This window comes from Cystoisospora suis (genome assembly GCF_002600585.1).
Source record: "Cystoisospora suis strain Wien I chromosome Unknown contig_1526, whole genome shotgun sequence".
NCBI lineage: Eukaryota > Apicomplexa > Conoidasida > Eucoccidiorida > Sarcocystidae > Cystoisospora > Cystoisospora suis.
The window spans coordinates 28,091-46,532 of record NW_027154326.1 but is presented as its reverse complement, the minus strand read 5'-3'; the positions used below and the strand labels follow the sequence as shown (position 1 = coordinate 46,532).

Genomic DNA, 18,442 nt, shown 5'->3' with positions numbered 1-18,442 from the left:
CAAATCTGCAGCGCGAGTTGCGCTCGTAGCATACCGGAAAGACTGTGATTGAGGTGCTGCTAGCGGGCTGAGTGACTGCAGCCGCGTGTAGGCTAACGGCACCCAGTGCATCTATCTCTAAAAATACCAGTCTACATCAGGGCCACTGCCAGCAATAGCGAAGGAAAAGAAATGCAGGCCTTTGGCATATCTGAAGGTGAAGTGACCGACAACGTCCGTCAGGATTTTACTCAGCAAGAGTTGCAGACAAATAGACCATATCATCTTATCACTCTACAGATGATACGGTCCACTTGTTTGCAACTCTGAATGTGACGGTGAGTTGTGGTGTCGCACATGCACTAACGAGAGAACCACACTTCGCACACCCACGCAACTTTCTCACAGGATTAACATGTCCGCGACGCTGGCAGCAAGCAAGACAGGTTATTTGTGTCGTGATTTAGAAGGGAAACATCCATTACTGGTAGAGATGTTTCAGTCCTTCAGACGTGGAGAATTCAGATCACGATCACTTCGTACACTACCCCAGACTTTGTGGCGTTCACAAGGAATGACTGATAGTAGACCCGGTATCACTTCATTCCCCAGCTGGCGAACAGGTCATCAGTCTCCGGTGCCGCTCCTTCCTCCACCGCGGCCGACGAAGTCTGCAGAAAGCTCCTCAAGCGGAGAACAAACTCCCCCGCACCTCTCACGGCACCGTCAGCTTCAGACCGCTTCGCACCGCTGTATCGTTCCATTTCTCTCCGGGCAGTCCCCGTCGTTTTCTCGAGATCTCCAATATACTTCCTTAAGACCTTCTTCATTTCTGTGGACTTTTGCCACAGCCTGACGAAAGTCTGCAGGAACGTAGACTATGAAAAACAGAGGGGGAATGTTACTCGCTCCTCGAGGAATGTGGCAAACCCTCGAGCGTGACACAGTGACGCGCCCAATGCCTGAGAGGACTGCTGGATACAGACGGAGACACAAGTGTGACAGTGCTTGCTCACAAACAGAAGGAAGCCAACGAGAAACCTGAACCCGTGCGGACCACTAATGAACGAGAGCCCTAGTTAGCCACAGCGTCAGGTGCGTGGCACGGGCAAATGACTTGGCAAAACGAAGCCGAAGTGTTGGACACAGTTCTTTGGGGAAACCGTATTGTATCGAAGCTGTAAAGTAAATAGAGACAACCAGTGGAACCGCGGTGCTAGTCTCCCCGGACCGGTCGAGCTGAAGTATTCCAACAGCACTGGAACCAAATGGTAATCGCTAACGTCATTTGCGTTGGTCCCGCACACCAGGTCTCAGATGTGGGCAGCTTCGCTCTTGCCCGCAGTTTGTCTCCAAGCACAGTGGACAGCGCCTAAGTGATTCCAACTTTCCGCGCAGTAACGAGCACATACAGCTACCCATTCTGGGTATGCACCACCAGGTACCCTGGAGATGCATCAAAATAAATGATGTTCGTCTTGCCTAGATGTTGGTGCACAGGGACCCCTGCGCGCCAACCATCCGCTGAAGATGCTGCCCGTACAGGCACACCCTACACCTGTCCCGTTTGAGGAAAGCTGTAAAAAGCCAACTCTGGCCGCGAAAAACTACGCGCGTTAGCCTCCTGGCCTCTGAGCGGCCCCTTGTTGGTTTTTTTTTCTTAGTGGACCAAGCGCGCTTCTCTCATGACCTTGCACTAACCAATACAGCTGTTCAATCAGGTGAACCCCGTTGAAGTAGCGTTCGATGTACTTCCTGTTCTCTCATAAGGGCGATCACCACTCCAGCCGCTCAGCGGCAACCAGCTCCACTCAATCACGGTCCCTTCTCCTGAGCTCCTCATTCGCGAGAGCCCGTCACAGCCGAGCCCAAAAAAAAACATCCTGGGGAGCCACCAAACATATATTTGGTCTCGTCAAGGAGAGGGCACAGGCGCCCTAACACAGGCGCATACGGTTCTGTGTTGTTTCACGCGACCCAACGACGACAAAACAAGAGACCGTCCCTCACTCGGCAGCACGCCCACACCCTAGCCCGGATAGTATCGAGAATCCGCGGTTCCACACCGCAGGCAGGGGGCATGAACACGTGAATCAAGCCCCGAGAAGTCAACAAGAAACAGACCTGCGTATGTAGCTGCTTCTTCCAAAGCAACGGGCAGCACGGCCACGATCATGTTGTGCTTGTACACCGGTCACTCGTCCCACACGAGGTACCTATGAGCCACGTAGCAGGCCTGTTGACGAGCCCCCTGGGCGCGCCAGACGCAGACCAGGTTGTGTGCGGCACACTGCAAGGAAAAGCACCACACAGGGACCGATGAGGGTGCAACACACAAGTTGCCCTGTGAAGGCACCTCTCGGATGTACCACTGGGAGACTAAAGAAAGCAGAGCAACGACTGAAGGAAAACGGAAATGCAGGACACCCAAAACTAAAGGGAAGCTGCAATAACCTAATGCAGCTATATAATGTCGCTTGTTCAACAGAACTGAAGAAGTGGAACAAAGCGGCAAGATGTCCGCAGTGCGTCTGTTGATCCGACACATCAAAAACTAAGGTGACGCCCACACACTGCGATCAGCCGCAACCGATAACACACGGGCTGGTTGCGTCCACACAACTGTATCGGCCCGCTTCGGCAACTGCTCGAAGCCCGTGATAATTGACCCCAATTTCTTACAGTCTGTTGCACAGAGCCGTGAACTACTATGGTCTCACCCGGATAGTGGGGAGAAGGCAGGTCAATGTGATCGGCACATTATCCGTGTTCATTAACATAGAGAGGGGGACAGGCATCTTTTATGTAAACTCGAGGCGTCACTAACCCTGCTTGAGGCTACCCTTCAACCTCCGCAAGAGAGCCCGGCTTCCCGAGAGTAGGGGGACTACCCTCAAAGCCGCTAATCACTGAGGACGGTTCATCATACTGCGAATAACGTGGGTGAGACATAGATCCAACGTCCGAAGGGCTACTCTACGACAGCACGCAAGTATCCGGCCTTTGACCATAGACGCATACGGAACACTCCCGGCCACGACAGACACTCGCTAACATATAATGACTGCTCATCAAGGGTCCCTCCCGAGTTCTCTCATAGGAACGCCGAGTTCAAGTAGCAATCACTCGTCCTCCACCAATCCGTGCAACCCCAGGAAACAGTATTCTATCTCTAAAGCTCGCGACTACCCTACACTGTTGTTCCCGATGCGCGTGGGCAGCTGAGCTACTACCTGAACGACGTCGAGATTCTACATTTTCTGAGCGACACAGAAAGTCATAACACTGAAGGAAGAACATCCTCCGAAAGGCAGCCGGACTCGTTCCCCTTGCATGCAATAATCCGGCGAAAAGAACTGTTCCTGGGCTATCAGAATCGCGTAGATTCTACATGTGAAACTCCTCCAACAAGCAGCCGTCTTCGTCTTACCCGCCTAAGCTGCTCACGATCAAACCTCATGCTAGGGTCGACTTCCCTGATCCCCCCGCCGCCTGCTAATCCTCCTTCTTGTCGGCCACACCCTTCGCGGTGAGCTCCGGGTGAGAAGCTGTGCTCGGTGGGTATATCCGAAGGACTGGAGCTCTCTTTACGGCTGGGTAGATTGGACCGAGAAAAGCCATGAGGCTTTCTCATAGCTGCAGAACAGTCGCCTTTTTCCTGCACACACCTCTCATTAATCCTGAGGTCGTCTTCGATTTCGTCAAGAAGCTCCAGACATTTCATGTACAAGGGGACCGCCAAATGTAACAAGTTCACGTGGTGATACGCCCTGCCGGAAACAGCATTAAGAAACAACATCTTTAGCCGCGCGCTAACAGGTACAAGCAAACTGTTTCGCCGCCCGGTCCTCGGTGACTGGTTTTCATGAACACGGAAGTGGATCTGTCTGTCTGCTCAGTCCTCCATTCTGGCTGCAATACGGTGTAGCACCACACTCTAGCATTTCGCTTCACTCTTCCGGCTAAAGAATTGATGCGGACCACTCTGCCACAGCTCACAAACTCTCTCTCCTGATGACTTGAAAGGAGATTCCCCATCTATCCGCTCAAACAGAGGCTCTCTCGGGACATCATTTGTTACGAATACTCCTCACACCCGGTTCCTGATGTTGATATAACGTGCCTCTATATATTCTTCATGTTCCTGCCTTCTCCACGAACGGGGTGGCAACGTACCTCGCAAGATTATACACCGACTCTGCACTAAGGACCCTAGTCCGCACGCTCTGATTGAGACACTGATCGCCACTACGCCACGCCCCATTCCGCTGGCGCAGCTGAGAGTATTGCCCAAGGAGAGCGAAACCACGGAGCACGATGTCGTGTTTATTCTGTACGAAACAATGGACGTACTAGAGCCCAGCATTCATTTGATGTATTGTACGATCCGAAGAAGGACGGCTACGAATTTGATCTCCTCAGTTGCTACCGGGCATAGTCTGGGACTCCGTACACCTCCGCCAAACACTGAGGAGATAGTTCCGCGGAGTACTATGCAAATCCTGGAGACATATCAAGCGTTATTCCGCGTCACGATACACAGTTCACTGAGAGAACGGCAATTCCAGCATAGATATCCCGAAGCGGTTCGTTGTCTCTTCGAGAGGCAGATATCTCAGTTGTGATGCCGAGGCACAAGTGTGATATTTCCAAGGTTGACTCTCTGGACAGCTCCAGTCATAAACAACATCCTCGCCCTCAGTAGTCCTTATTCTCTTTGGCTTTCAAGAAATTACGGACAGGGAGCTTCTCCAGAGTACAGTTGTGTATTTATCTATAGCTCCTCGTGGTAAGATACCTTAGTACGCTACCCTAAATGCGGAGCTACCGGAAAAGCCGTTTTCTCATTCTACGCTACTGACACTATCGTAGCTACAGATTCGCATCGAGTTGTCGCGGAGCATGCCAGCATGCGACGGGAAGATAAGCGGCTGAATGCTCGTCGCTTTTTTTGCCTTACGCTTGGTCTGATGTTTCTACGATGTAGTTGCTAGGCGGCATGTTCATCTACAGGTTTGTTTCTACGAAAAACCCACCAGCTGGGGTTAACCCCAAAAGCAAGTCCCCAGGTAACCGGAGACAACCAAGGTCTTTGTACTCAAGCCTGAGAGATAGCATGCTCCCCTGCCGTCTATGGTATGCCTACCTGGACCTTGTTGGACGTCGAGAGACAGAGGTATGCAACACCGAGGCAGAGGCAAGTAAGAGGATCGTCAGGTCGAAGACAGTGAGCTCGAGTATACTCCGCAACTGCGAATCTCCAACGAGATGAGAGCATGCAGAAATGCCCTACAATCAATGTCAGAGCCTCGTTGTGAGGCTGATGTAATAACTGCCGGATGGCCCACGACCTGAAAGAAGAGAGCACGATGAGCATCCGCCCGGAAGGTCTACGAAGGGGGGGAATAGTCTGGCGACAAACTGCAACAAACAGAGGTCTACGCCGCGCCTTCCTGCTGCAAGCAACCGTGTTGGCGACCCTGAGAAAATCAACTTTCTGTTAGGTGTACCTCCGTCCGAACCACACGGAGCACGAAAGTGACGACACTTCCCTCGAGCCAAACATGGAGTTGCTGCAACTGGATTGAGGGACACACAGCTGAGCCATAGAGCCACCCGATGACAGACAACCGCTACTACATCAAGTACTACTCCTGGGACGCCCCTCCCCAGTGTTCCCACCGGTTCTCCAGAAGCAGATCCTTCTCCTTAGCAGCAGCTAGGGCCTGATGCGCTTGCAGGGCGAGAGGACCGGAGAACAGGAGCCTCCCGTAAAGACCTAGTAAGCCTGTTGTATTCCCCGGTCGCCGGCTGCTCATACGACGTTGAAGTATGCGTCGCAACGATGCCAAGGCAACCCTCACCAGTTGTCCTTCAACGCTGAGAGCTTACAAGAACGCACATAAACCAAAGAGATAGATCCCAGCACAATAACGAACCTGCGATAAACCGAGAACCCCCTCCAAGAACGCGTCACCAATACCTGTTCCCGTCTTGCAAGGTGCAGTGTATCCCGGCACCACACGTGCAAAGACCTGCTGCCCCCCGATCGGGCAGGGCTACAACCTAGGAGGATCACCTAGCTGCCGGCTCGGCTAAAGGCAAACTAAGGACATCGTACTCGACACTCAGGAACAACAACCTGCAGAGTCGCGATACCTCGGTGAGGCCTTCTGAACGTGCATCTTTCTTGTAGAACTGGCCTCGACTGGGTCCCTGGAGTCACAGTCCTGGTCACGGGTATGCGCGAACCAGCCATCTAGGCCAACCTTACATAGGGAGATCATTTCCAGCTCGTCCTTGATGAAGCGCTTCTGTGCGTCATTGCCATCAGGGCGTTTCTGTCTCCAGTTCGCTAGCACAGCCTCAAGAAGGCTGACGGCAACTTCGTATCGGCCTTGACGCCTCAGAAGCTCCACCCCGTTACAGAGGAAGTCCAGATAGCCCCGCAGACCTGAGGACGCAAGCATACACGCTTTTCACAAGCATCAATACCAATATCCCACCATTTCCCAGCATCGACCTGAAAGACGCTCCTGTCTGGCTTCATAGTTACAACTAGCCACATGGTCATGTCTCATAGCAGAAACACTACTCCCATAAGCAGTAAGCTTTCCCCTATGGAGGGCCCCACAGTACGCGTACACACATACATCCCGAGTTTTGCCAAGCAGACTACAAGACGAAGTTCGACAGCCTTCTTTTGGTGTTTGTTTGGACTCGATACATACTGTCCTCATCGGCAGGAAAAGCACACTCCAATATCCCAGCATCACCCCCGCCGACAGCCTGTTTCCAACTCGGATTGACTTCAGCCACCCCTTCGACGGCCCGGCCTGGATGTGTTGCAGAAAATCAAGGCATTGTTTCTTACGTAAGTTACCTTACCAACAAAATCCTCGATAGACTTCAGGCCGAGATCTTGTTTAATCTTGTAGTGCTGCAGTGCTTTGTTTGGATCTTTGACTCTGTTGTTCTGAGAGCCTCCCTTCCTGCCGATATTCAACAACGAGTTGTTTTCTAGAGGTTCAGGCTCTTTAAGAGCCGCAGACGCCGCTCCAGGCGTTTTAGAAAAGAAGTGCTCAACTCGTGGATCCTGTGCGATTTCTACTCGTCGTTGACAGACCTGTCTCAGAACACGTCGACTATCCATTTCGCACTCTCGAACAAGGGCTAGAAAACGGTCTGCGACAGCCGTGGGAGAAACGCCGACGACGTCATGGACAGCTGCACAAGAGGGAGAAAAGAGAAGAAGGAGTTCAAAGAAGGGCAACCGCTCACGTCTCCATGCTGCCTTTGAAATCAACTCAGGGGGGCTCCTTATCAGACACTCCCTCACTCCGTAAGCCGGATAACCCCGAGGACTCTGCATGCATGCGCCACGGAGTAACAACATCCTTCTCCACCAGGAAAAGTTTTTCTCAGTAACCCTCTTTCCAGTCTCGAGCAAACCTAGGGATTGTACAGTGTATGGGGATAACTAATCTGCCTCAGGCGCCGCACCGGGAGTTAGTCCTTCTCGAGGCCTGGTCAGGATCAAGGACCGACGAGGAAAAATTCTTCCGGAAGCAAACAGATATACAATGAGCACTAGACTGCCCGTACCGCAGGCGTACATGGTTTATAGAAATCAAGATAAATCTATACAAACAAGAGCAGGAATTGCAAGCAGAACAGGCATCCTAGGGATGGGCACCCCGAAGGGGGAATTCTTAAGTCTCGTGGGACGTACCGATGCTTGGCGCATCTACTTCAAGGGGACGCCAGCAGAGAACTGTCGACTTGAACTCAACGCGAAACCCTTTGCTATGAAGTAACAAACTCCTTGAAAACGGTGTATCACAAAACCGCCACTATGCAACGCCCTCTGCTTTCGCGAAACGGACGAGGGGGGGGTATGATAACTATAAGTTGAATGTATTGACAACCGACCGACCACTCTTGATGAGCGGATCAACCTCATCAAGCACGATCGCCGTTGTTGACATGACCCATGGCTGCTTCAGCTTGACGTACGGAAAGATCGGGAACTCTCTGAATGTAGCAATGCGGTCTCACCTGGGAGTCGGTGCGGTCTCCATCCACCCACGGCGTCCCCGCCCTTAAAAATTCCTCGACTAGAGCTTGCCATGCATAGCAACCCTCCTGATCTATACGCCCCTTCAGCATTGGAATTTGTCGCAGGCGCGGCGACAAGAGGACGTCGCTCATTCGCCTCTTCAAAACTAGGCAAACACCCACTCAAACGACTTGGCGCCGTCTCGGTTGAAGCAGCTGAGATAGGTGCGTGAGGGGAACGCTGAAGTAGAGCCTCCAAGAGACCTTGCAGGTCGAACAGCTGGCGCTCCCGATCTGCATTTGTCCAGGCTCTACAAGCACGCTAACAAGCACAAACGTCCTTCCCATGAGACCAGGAACGCACCACCCTAACGCCTGCGTCAAAAAACGTGCTCGCACGAAAGGTGACGGTCTCCTGGAAGCAACACCGATACCCTGGTCATCCGTGTTCTTCGGCATCTGAGTGAACTCACGCTGGAGGACGGCATACCCAAACAGGTAGCGGGCTGAACTGGCAGCTTCCCGGAGGGAGCTCCTCCCCGCCCGTCCGCTGCGGAGTGTCTACCAGGTAGGGTAAATAGTGTAGGCAGGCCGTTCGTTAAGCCTCCAAGCTCCTAGACTTCGACAATCTACGTCCACTCGATCCTACGGAGCAAGCTCATTAGCCGCAGGGACGTGAGACTCACTATCGTACCCCGAGAGGAGAACCCAGACAGCCCATGAACAGTATACGTGTAGGAAAGAGCCGAGGAGATGTAACGGGCTCTAGAGACCTCCAACGCTATGCTGTTGCCTAGCTCATAGAAAAGCCTGAGCAACTACCAGGAAACAGCACACTACCAACGCTGTTCCTACGCACGGACATCCAAACCCACCGAGGAAGTTTGTCCTTCTCTCGAAGATGTTTGTACGAGATTGTAAGGAGAGTATAGTCTGCTTCGAGATCCCGTCCCAGGCGCTTCAGAACGTCACATAGCAGCAAGCGTACGTCCGCGTCTCTCACTCCTGCCGTATGCTGCCAAGCTGCCTCGCTCCTCGCCAGCCAACTGCGAGCACACATGCATTCACTCTCCAGCGCTCTGAATGTCCACTGAAGAAGCAGGCTTATGAACAGCGAAAGACCCCAAGCACGAGTAAAGACAGCTGCTTTGCAGTTTGTTGGATGATGCGGCCGAGTCAGCTCACCAAATGTCAGCTACACAGACGAGAGACGGTATGGTGCGCCGTGCCTCTGAAGCCAGCACTGGTTTGTTAACAAGAAAGACCGCTAATGTATAAACATCAGCTGGGACGCAAAAAGGAGTATGGCAGCTGATCCTCTAGGACTAGCAGGGGAGCAAGGGCCATTATAGTTTGTTGAAACCTGCCTAACGACCCCACCGGTCATGCCTGTAGACCCGTGTTCACTGGCTCCCTTACCCCTGCAAGAATTCCGCCGCCCCTGACGCATCCCCTAACCTCAGCAAGCAATGTGCCATTTTCAAGGCGACCTGCAAGCAAACGTAGAGACAAACAAGGGCAGCGCTAAACCCGCTGACCCGCGTTGAGCTGCGGCATTGACAAACAGCAATAACTTGACTCACGAGTGTCTCATCTCACGGCTGATAATGTAGTGAGCCCTACGCGGATCTGTCGAGCTGGCAAGTGTATTGACGAGATACAGTAAAAGAAGTTCGCGTCCGTTCATAACCGTCTTTGGGACAAACCACCAAAGATAGCTCATTGCTCACATTGGTGTCTCTTGAGAATTCAGGAAGCTCCTGGACAATGTAGTAAAGGTCTTGCGCACGGTCATCCTGACCTGCATAGGCCCAGGCATCAGCCAAGATTACGAACAGATCTCCATACTCGCCCTTGACTTGCCTCTTTTTCCATCGCTCATCTTTGTCCCCAGCAACTTGCGTTTCCCCCGAACCTGTGGTGTCTTGGATGGTAGCCACAGCTGTCGTCTGAGAAGATCCTGAGTCTACGGGCAGCGGAAGAGCCTGTCGAGTCACCCCCTTCCCCTCCTTTTCGCCTCCTTCAGGGTGGGCTCCTATCGTACTGTCTTCAGTATCATCTCGACTTCCAGGAACCGAACTGAGCTCTTTCTCTACAGGTGTCGCTGTCGGGATACTCGGGGAGTCGGTTGGTGCCGAAGCTGTTGAGGCTTGGCAAACCGCTGCATTACGCAGGAGACGTTCTGCTAAGTCCGCGGCATGAGATCGCTATAACAAACAGCAAGAGAGACACCAGCGAAGGAAAGCCTTCCAATGCAAACACAACGTTGTAGAAAGAAGCGAGAAAGTTGGACTACACTGACACTCGGCTAGGGAATTATGTGCAGACGGGCGTGCACGTGAACCACCTAGACGAATGTTACACGTCTCAGCATGCGGAGCACGTCATGCGCCGAGCGCCCACAAAATCTCGGCTTGAAGTCTCACACAGATGACGCCCTGGGGTGTCAGGATCATAAATATCCCAGCGCCTCCGCGTGGCGTTTTCTTTCGGTGACACGTGCAGTTCTGTGAGTACGACTGTTGGTAGCAACTGGACCCTACCAAAAACTAGATTTGTAGGTATTGAAGGCTCGGCAGCACTGAGATGTTTGGAGTGTGCGGGGATCCATGAAAACTTGAGACACTTACAAATCCGACAAAAAGGGCGGCAGCTTCTCTCTTCACGAAAAGGTCCAGAGGTAACTGAACTGGAAACCACCCGCGGGTGACAAACCGAAGCAGAAAAAAGCATCTACGATAGTATTCCTGGTGTAGATACAGCTCGGACAGTATATTGATACAGTCGAGCTGCAGAGGTTCTAAAACCATGCGGCCTTCCCATTCTGGCTCCGCCTCGAGTTTTCTTAAGACTTCGTCTAACCCAGTCGCGCCACCGCTCTCATAAATCGCGTCTGTATCACTCTTCTGCTTCTGAACCCGTTCTTCTCCCTCAACAAGTCCTGTCTCACACCCCGGACTTCTCTCATCACTTTCACTTGTGCCGCCATCTTCAGGCTCATCAAGTGTCAAGTGAAGTGCTCCATCCAAAGACGGTTCACAGAAAGCGTCTGCACAACTGACAGACTCAGAGGGACCATGGGCCCCGACATGGATCCCTGGTCCGCTTTCACTCGTACCAACTGACCCTGAAGTCGCCTCTCCAGGTTTTTCTTCTGTTGACCCCCTCCTGTCAGCTGGACGGTCTTCATGCAGAACGGTGGTTGGAGTTGCAGCTGGCTCCGATGGCCCAGCTCGTTCGATCTCAGTCCGTACGCATGAAGGAAGGAGAGGAAGAACAGCTGTCTCCAGTACACCCCGAGCTTCGGTAACGCGACAGAGCCGGTGGAGACTACGTGCTAACTCGCGGGTAAAGAGGAAATCACGAGGATGAAACGAAAGCAAGGCATACAGCAAAGACACTGCTCGCCGGTGTTCGCCCTAGAAACAAAGGAACAGCATACTTAGAGGGGAAACGCTGACTAGAATACACCGCTAACGAGAAGTGCATCAGCCCCTACACGACTAAGACTAAACAACAATCACATACGGAGACAGGGGGGCACACGCGCAGACGAAAACTGGAGACCAGAGTCGAGTTCATGAGAGGCTCCGACCAGCAAGGAGAATACGGACAAAAAAGTACTCAACGAACTTCCCTTCTCCAACTGCGGTCTCCCATACATCCGGGGGGTAGCTCTGATATAGCTAAATACCCGGACAGCCTACAGCCTTTCGAAGTTAACCAAAACAATGGGGGTCGCTTCCCCCGTGCCTAACTGACTGTCCGTGCTTGACAAGGATGTCTCTCCCGACACAGAAGGGGCTGTCGGGAGACGGTGAATGATGGGTCGGGCGGCTGGGGACCATGTCAAAGACTGCTGTCTTCAAACAGCGACTCGCAGACGTAGGTATATATACCTTCGATGATCACATAACAGCAGCTAATCTAGGGTCACCGGAGATAGCTTAACTTATCTGCCGCAAGAGTTTCAGCCGAAAGTCCTTCACTTTTAGACATACGAGTATGTACCGTCGCAAACAGAAAGGAACAACCGTGTTGTTCACGTCTTGAAAAGACAATGGAGAAGACGGCGAAGGTCTGTTCTCACTGTTTGTTGATAGCAGGAGGCGAGAGCAAAAGCGACTTCTTCTTCCATAGATGTCGGCTTCTCTTTTTTGTCCTCCTTGCGCTTCTGTTGCCCTTCCTCTTCTTCCCAGCCACTATCTTCTCCCTCTTCTTTTCCCCTAAGCCCCCTTGCCTCATCTTCTTCCTGATCGTCATCGTCTTCCTCTTCCGCTACCTCCCAGTCTAACGGCCCTGGATGTCCCGTTTCCGCCCGTGCGCCGACAACGGCAGCAGCCGATGCCGAAGCCGCAGTAGCTAAGCGACTCTTAGTACCGTTGCGCAGGCATCTTCGGAAACAATATATGGCTTGAGGTATGTTAGAGAGTTGAAGAGACATATTTCCTGTGTGTCTCCAAAGCTCAGGATCTCCAGGGACAACTAAATGGGCAGCCAAAAGGTAGAAGTCTACCGCACGGCGCTTGTCTCCGTACGCTTCTTCGTATATTAGACCCTTGAAGAGACACAACATTCCATGTGTTCGTTCGAGATACACGACATCTAGAGTGCGTTACTCTACTTCACCTCGACGCGGCCGTCCACACAGTCGGGAAGCCAGGATCAGACCTACAGCAAATAGCTTCCTCGCCCACCAACATAGTAACAGTGAGCCAACAAGTGTTTCTGTCCCTTCTTTTGTCCTCGCTTTACAATCGCAAACTCATGCGGAGAACCGACAGGATACAAACGACAGGAACACCGGCAGCAGGCGTGACTCGTTTCTCGTCTCAGAAACATTCATTCGAGGGTCTCCGACCCAGCACTCACGAAGCCTTCACACACAATATCCCTTTCCACGCTAAAACGGATTCTAAATGACAAAGGTGTGCCCGGATAGTGAAAAATCGTCTGTGCAGGTGTCAGAGGGGCAACAAGTGTGTACTAGGCATCCCTCTTTTTTCCCTCCGCCTATGAAGCAAACTCGCATACATACATACATACAAACATACATACATACATAATGCATAGCCTGACAAGCGGACGGACATCAAAGTCAACCAAGAACACCAGTGAGCATGATGATTGAATGAGACCCTTCGTACTGAAACAGAGACGAAGTCCTCGTCAGATTTCTGCTGAACAGGTAGACAGATATACTTCACCTGTTCCATCCGACAGAAACATCCGACCGCTCAGGCGTTTCTGACCTTATAGTGTGTGTGCCAGAAGGCCAGCTCGTTATCAGGCGTTTGCATCAGTAATGTATTCCCATGTGCTATACCTAGAGCTGAACAAAGCCAAGAATCTGTGATCGGTACGCAGCTCTGATGAGTACTCACTAGAAGATGAAAGGGGTCATGGAGACCTGGACAACGACGGACAACTTCTTGTAGAATCTTGACTGCCTCATCGAAATTTTCGTTCAAATACGCATCCGTCGCCTCTCCCATCAGCTTCTTCACCTGAAACCACCGTTAAGACAGCTTCCACATGAGCTGCAGCGGTTATGGATACGGCCTACAAATGTATATATATGTAGATGCATTTACACACGTATAGCTGGACACGGACTGGACAAAGAGATGGATAGATAGATAGATGTGAAGATGCAAGACTATAATCAGAGTTGATCAGAGATAGCCGAGATGCCGAGATAACGTTAGGAGCCCTCGGACAACTACAGCGCTTGCACGTGGGTCCCAGTTTGAGAACACCAGGTGTAACGGAACATACTGTGGACACCCTTGCATGCTTGTTCCCTAATATAGCAGGCGGCTTGTTGGGACTCGTGTCTGCAAGGAGCAGCCAAGATCTTTACACAGGAGATCCTGTCTCTTTCACAGTAGGTCATCAGAAGACAACATGAAGATCACCAGAGAACGAAACAGTGCAGCTTCATGCATGAGGCCGTTTAGCGAAAGAAGCAAAGAGACCTTGAAATTCTAGCATACCTCCGGAGGCATCTCAGATGGCGTAGCCGCCGTTTTCCTTCTCTTCTTCTTTCTCTCCGCCTTCTTTCCACTGAAAGCTGAGGTGACAGAAGAAATACACACCAACAGACAAATCCGCTCATAAGTATCTACCTCGTAAACAAGAACAGTATCGCCGGGCACAGTGGCTTTTGCAGCTCACATCGGATCTACAAAGACACGCGTATAACTCCACGACTGTATGCGGTCCGTGCAAGACGCGCGAAGCTGAGACATCCTGCTCATGTAGGGAGAGTACCAAAACTCCCTCAAACTCTCTCTCGCCTGACTGGAAGCTACTTCACTCACGCTCAGCTCTCTTTCGCTTCTTCTTTCTTCGTCTCTGGCGCCCACCAAACAACCTTCCCCCCCCGGTTCCGTTTTTCTCAGCTTCCTCATCGCTATCGCGCAAAAAGTACTCTTCCATCTCGCTTTCCGATATAGAACTCTCAGAACGCAATTCTTCATCGCTGCAGAAAGGGCAAGAAGTCAAAACACGTTACTCCGGTCGACCATGTGACCAACCATACTTTCGGCTTGGAGTGCCAGGCCACCCGATGTGCCTCAACTCCGGCGACTGGAGCGCACCGGCGATCCGCACATTTGTTTTTGCCAGCTCGAACGGAGTACTTGCACAAGAGTCGTGAGTTTCTATCTACGAGCTACTCTCTGTGCATGGGCAGAACGATTCCGCCCAGAGGTATACAAAACTTGTGGAGCAGCACATAGGCATGTATATCTTTCTGTATTCCTCTCCAGAGGCAAGATCAGGCAGCTCTCCAAGTCACTATAGACACACCTGGCCATGAAAATCCCCAAGCCTCTGTGGGAGACTTCAACCGAGCGCAAGATTATGTTCACAGAGGCCACTTACACGACTATCACAGAAACCTCAGACTACCGATCCAAGAGAAACGACTTCTCGCCTCCTTTTCATCCTGTCTCTCCAGTTGTTGGGGCACCCGTATGTGACATTGAGAAAAGAGCGGGGCTGTCCCGCGAGACTTTTCTCGAGAGAATGGATACACCGTGCAACCCAGTTCAACAAAAAAACTCCCAGGCGTCTCTCTCGACGCACCCCTGGTGATACTCGCGCGGACCAATGCAAGCGCCTTTGTATGCCTACAGCTCTTCAAATGGAGAAGAACTCACTTGCATGTACTTCGCTCGTGAAAAAAGTGGCAGGTTTCTTTTCTAGCACAGTACGAGGGAGACGAGCGGGAACTGCCGGAAGCTATCGACCAGCGGTACATTCGCGCCTCGGACTCTCGAGAGCCAATCTTACGGCTTGTTCACGGAACACGTAGTGGCCAGTCTTCTGCGTGGACAGATCTATCTGCGAGTATATATTTGGCACATCCTGATGAGAACGTCCACTGTTCAATGTGAAACGACAACAGCGACGTCTTGAGTGCGAAAAACTGACTTGAAAGCAGCCCACGCCTGCATAGACAAGTCTAGTCGATATCTCTTCATCGAAACGCCTTGTCGGGTAGGTGGGCAATACTCCCGTCTATCTCTAGTAAGACAGATCACTACGGCATGAAGAACGCGATTTTTGTGTATGAGGAGGTCGTGCTTTGTTTCTACACCGGATACATGTTGGCGGCATCGCTTGCGTATCTCTCTTGCACGCGAGTAACTTCTGTCTTCTGACGAAGACAAGGACACTTGGCTCACTTGTCTTCAAGAAGCCAGTCGGAGTCGTCTGTATCCGGGGGGTCAGATGTGATGGTACCGTCGCTTATCTCCTCATCACTGGCTAAATCATCATCGTCTTGTGAGGCCTCCACCTCCTCTGAGGCCTTACCCTCTTCTTGCTGAGGGCGGCCTTCAGGGCTGGAGGAGGGTTCTTTTTGTGATATTGAGGCGGCAGCATTTGGTCCTATTCTCTTCCTCCCCCTTGAAACTGAAGCAGAAACAGATCGCCTTACTTTCTTATCATCTCCGTTGTTTTGGCGATCGTGATCATCCGCTGGAGATTCTTTCTCAGCTTCGTCTTCTTCTTGTGCCGACTCATCCTCGGCTCCGTCGTGCGCGTGTGCAGAAGTATCTCGGCGTAATCGACGAAATCTTGTCTTGCCTCTCTCCACTCTTGTCCCCTTCACTTCCTCCCGCATCTGTTCTGCGAATGTCATATCTCTCTTATTCTCATTGTTGTCGCCCTCCATGATAATCTCCCCCGTATTTACTCACCTTCTTCATCCAACTCGAAAAGATCTTCTTCTTCTCTTACAACCGAATGTCTACTCCCTTCTGCTCCCTCGGTTGCTAAAGCCCAACAGCAGCCCCCCTTCTGATCCTCTGTCTCAATAGCTCTTTGCTTCCTTCTTCCGCCAAAAGACGGAAACTGTCCGAGCTTTCCTTTAGATCCCGATGATACCAGGGACAGTAGTAGCGCGTGTCCTGTCACTTGCTGCTTCGCCGCAGACAGTGGGTCGGTCCTGAGTCAGCCGCCGCGCACGAATTCCGAAAGGGAGAGACGCTGTCTACGACCCTCCTGACACTTAAAGGAGAGTCTAGGCGTCCCTTTACATGGCACAATGAGCAAGGGAAAACAGAGGCAGAAGACGGTCTCGTTGAAGACAGCCACAAGGCTCGGGGAGGCTGTGCGGGATCATGACGCCGGTGTCCGAATGGCAGGCCGCTGACGTCCCTCTCAGTGCAGGAATCCTTGACCGGCAACCAAAAGAAAAGTCCGCAGAGAATTAGAGATCAACAAAAATATCAGCGCTGGGAGAAAATCCCTTGAACTATGACAGACGGAAGGGTGAATGCGGTTTTCACGAAGACAACATCGGACGGAATAGTGGGCATTCTTGGCCACAAGCCTGAAAGGAGGTCAACCGAGATAGGGGGGCCCACGCACACACGGAAGGGCTAGGAGACATGAAACGCAGTCGCCGCGCTTTGCTTTTCAAAAAGATGAAAGGAGACTCTCTCTCTCTCCTTTTTTTGCAAGAAAAGCGCGGGAACAGCACTGAATGTCCTTCTTTAGTATCTACGGAGACAAGTCCACCACCGATAGTGATAGAGCTACCCACTGAGAAGAGAAGCAGTGAGGTCTGTTTTGATAAGCTTTCACTCTTCCAGCAGAAATACGTTTGCGCCATCCCTCGTGGTGTGCAAGGAGAGCATACTGCATGGCGCGCTGTGGATGTGCCTGGTTTGTCTCCTGTGACTGGGAGCGTTCGTTAGAAACTTGCAGCTGGTTGATACCAGGTGGCAGAAGTGAGGAAAGGATTGGACAGGGGTCTACCTGCTCTTCCCGCTTCTTTCCCGGAAAAGGCGAACGTCTGTCTGGGGCTTGTCGTGTATCGGAACAGTAGACGGGCCGCAGTCATCGTAGAGCCGCCGAAACGGCTTCAGCGGAGACCAGTAGTCTAATAAGGTCAGCATCTACGAGCCTAAACGTGAATGTGCCTGCCCCTGACGAGGACAAAAGAATAGGACAACATCGGTGCTGCCGCTGGCGAACACAGAGAGATGAATCGACACACGAGACGAGGAGAACAACGAAGGCACTCTGGGCGCGTACAGCGCGCTCCGCTGTGTACTCACGGTTTTACTCCTCGTAGGTGGCGTCAAAAGAACAAACTATGCACTATCTCGTCTTGTTGATCTCACGTAGGGAGGTAAAGAAAAACGAATGTCGGCATGCAGCATCTAGAAGCGCAGCAGAACTCAATCCGTCCCAACTAGCTCGTGCTTTAGTCTGGGGCGGGGCTCAGCACTCGATGTTCGACCCATAGACCCATTTCCCCATAGACGGATGCCCGACAAGCGATACAAAGAATAGGACAATGTTAGTTGCGCCATTCCACATCTGAGATAGAATGCGCCTAACCAAACGTCGATACAATGCACTAGCCCTTCGACAGAATGGCCGTGTGTCGCCAGCCCCACAGATAAGCCGCGAGATTCTTCCCAGGTGTGGCGGGTCGTAGTACTGATAGTAGTAGGCAGTCCGTATCAGTTGTCCTCGAGCGGCTCGGGAACTGTAACCAACTCATGCATCCAAACATGATGACGGTGAAGTAGCTCAACTTTGTTCCTCCAGCCAGCGAACAGAAGCGTCCCAGCTTCCTTTTTCATACGGACTGCGGTTCAGCACAAAGGTGAGACGGAGGAGCGTCGTACAACTCGCGGAGTAAATCTACATGTCCCGTAGACTAGCCTCAGGTGCTGCTCCTCACGAGGATCCAAGGGTCCATCAGTCTAGTGTATGGCTTGGCTCTTGCGCTCAGATGAAACCCTTTCCTGTTTTCATCCGTCTTTCCATATTGTCATCATATCTGTTGCCGACCACATTAGTGTCCGGTAGACGGAGGAGGCACGGATAGAGCCATGTTGCCTGTTTATGTTCTGCGAGGACGGCCGGGAGACCGCTC

At 51.9% G+C, this 18,442-nt stretch overlaps 1 protein-coding gene across 1 annotated transcript; it reads right to left on the bottom strand.

Moving 5' to 3' along the window:
* Positions 1-218: 218 nt before the first annotated feature.
* Positions 219-18,138, bottom strand: CSUI_003421 (general transcription factor iiic polypeptide 3 gtf3c3). Its single transcript, XM_068063619.1, has 17 exons — positions 15,732-18,138; positions 14,361-14,521; positions 14,034-14,110; positions 13,422-13,544; positions 12,128-12,595; positions 10,668-11,456; positions 9,768-10,244; positions 9,457-9,527; positions 8,913-9,083; positions 8,038-8,348; positions 6,868-7,206; positions 6,254-6,433; positions 5,662-5,866; positions 5,126-5,330; positions 4,156-4,310; positions 3,410-3,749; positions 219-2,269 (listed from the first exon to the last, which is right to left on the bottom strand). Exons 1-17 carry the CDS (start codon positions 16,220-16,222, stop codon positions 2,174-2,176), a joined length of 4,659 nt encoding a protein of 1,552 aa, XP_067924404.1. The 5' UTR covers positions 16,223-18,138; the 3' UTR covers positions 219-2,173.
* Positions 18,139-18,442: the final 304 nt, after the last annotated feature.

Coding starts and splice junctions, on each gene's coding strand:
- CSUI_003421 (XM_068063619.1), bottom strand. CDS start 16,222: ATGGAGGGCGACAACAATGAGAATAAGAGAGATATGACATTCGCAGAA. Junction 14,522..15,731: donor GACTGGCTTCTTGAAGACAA/GTGAGCCAAGTG, acceptor CCCTTTCTGCAG/CGATGAAGAATTGCGTTCTG. Junction 5,867..6,253: donor GCTGGAAATGATCTCCCTAT/GTAAGGTTGGCC, acceptor CGTTCTTGTAAG/CTCTCAGCGTTGAAGGACAA.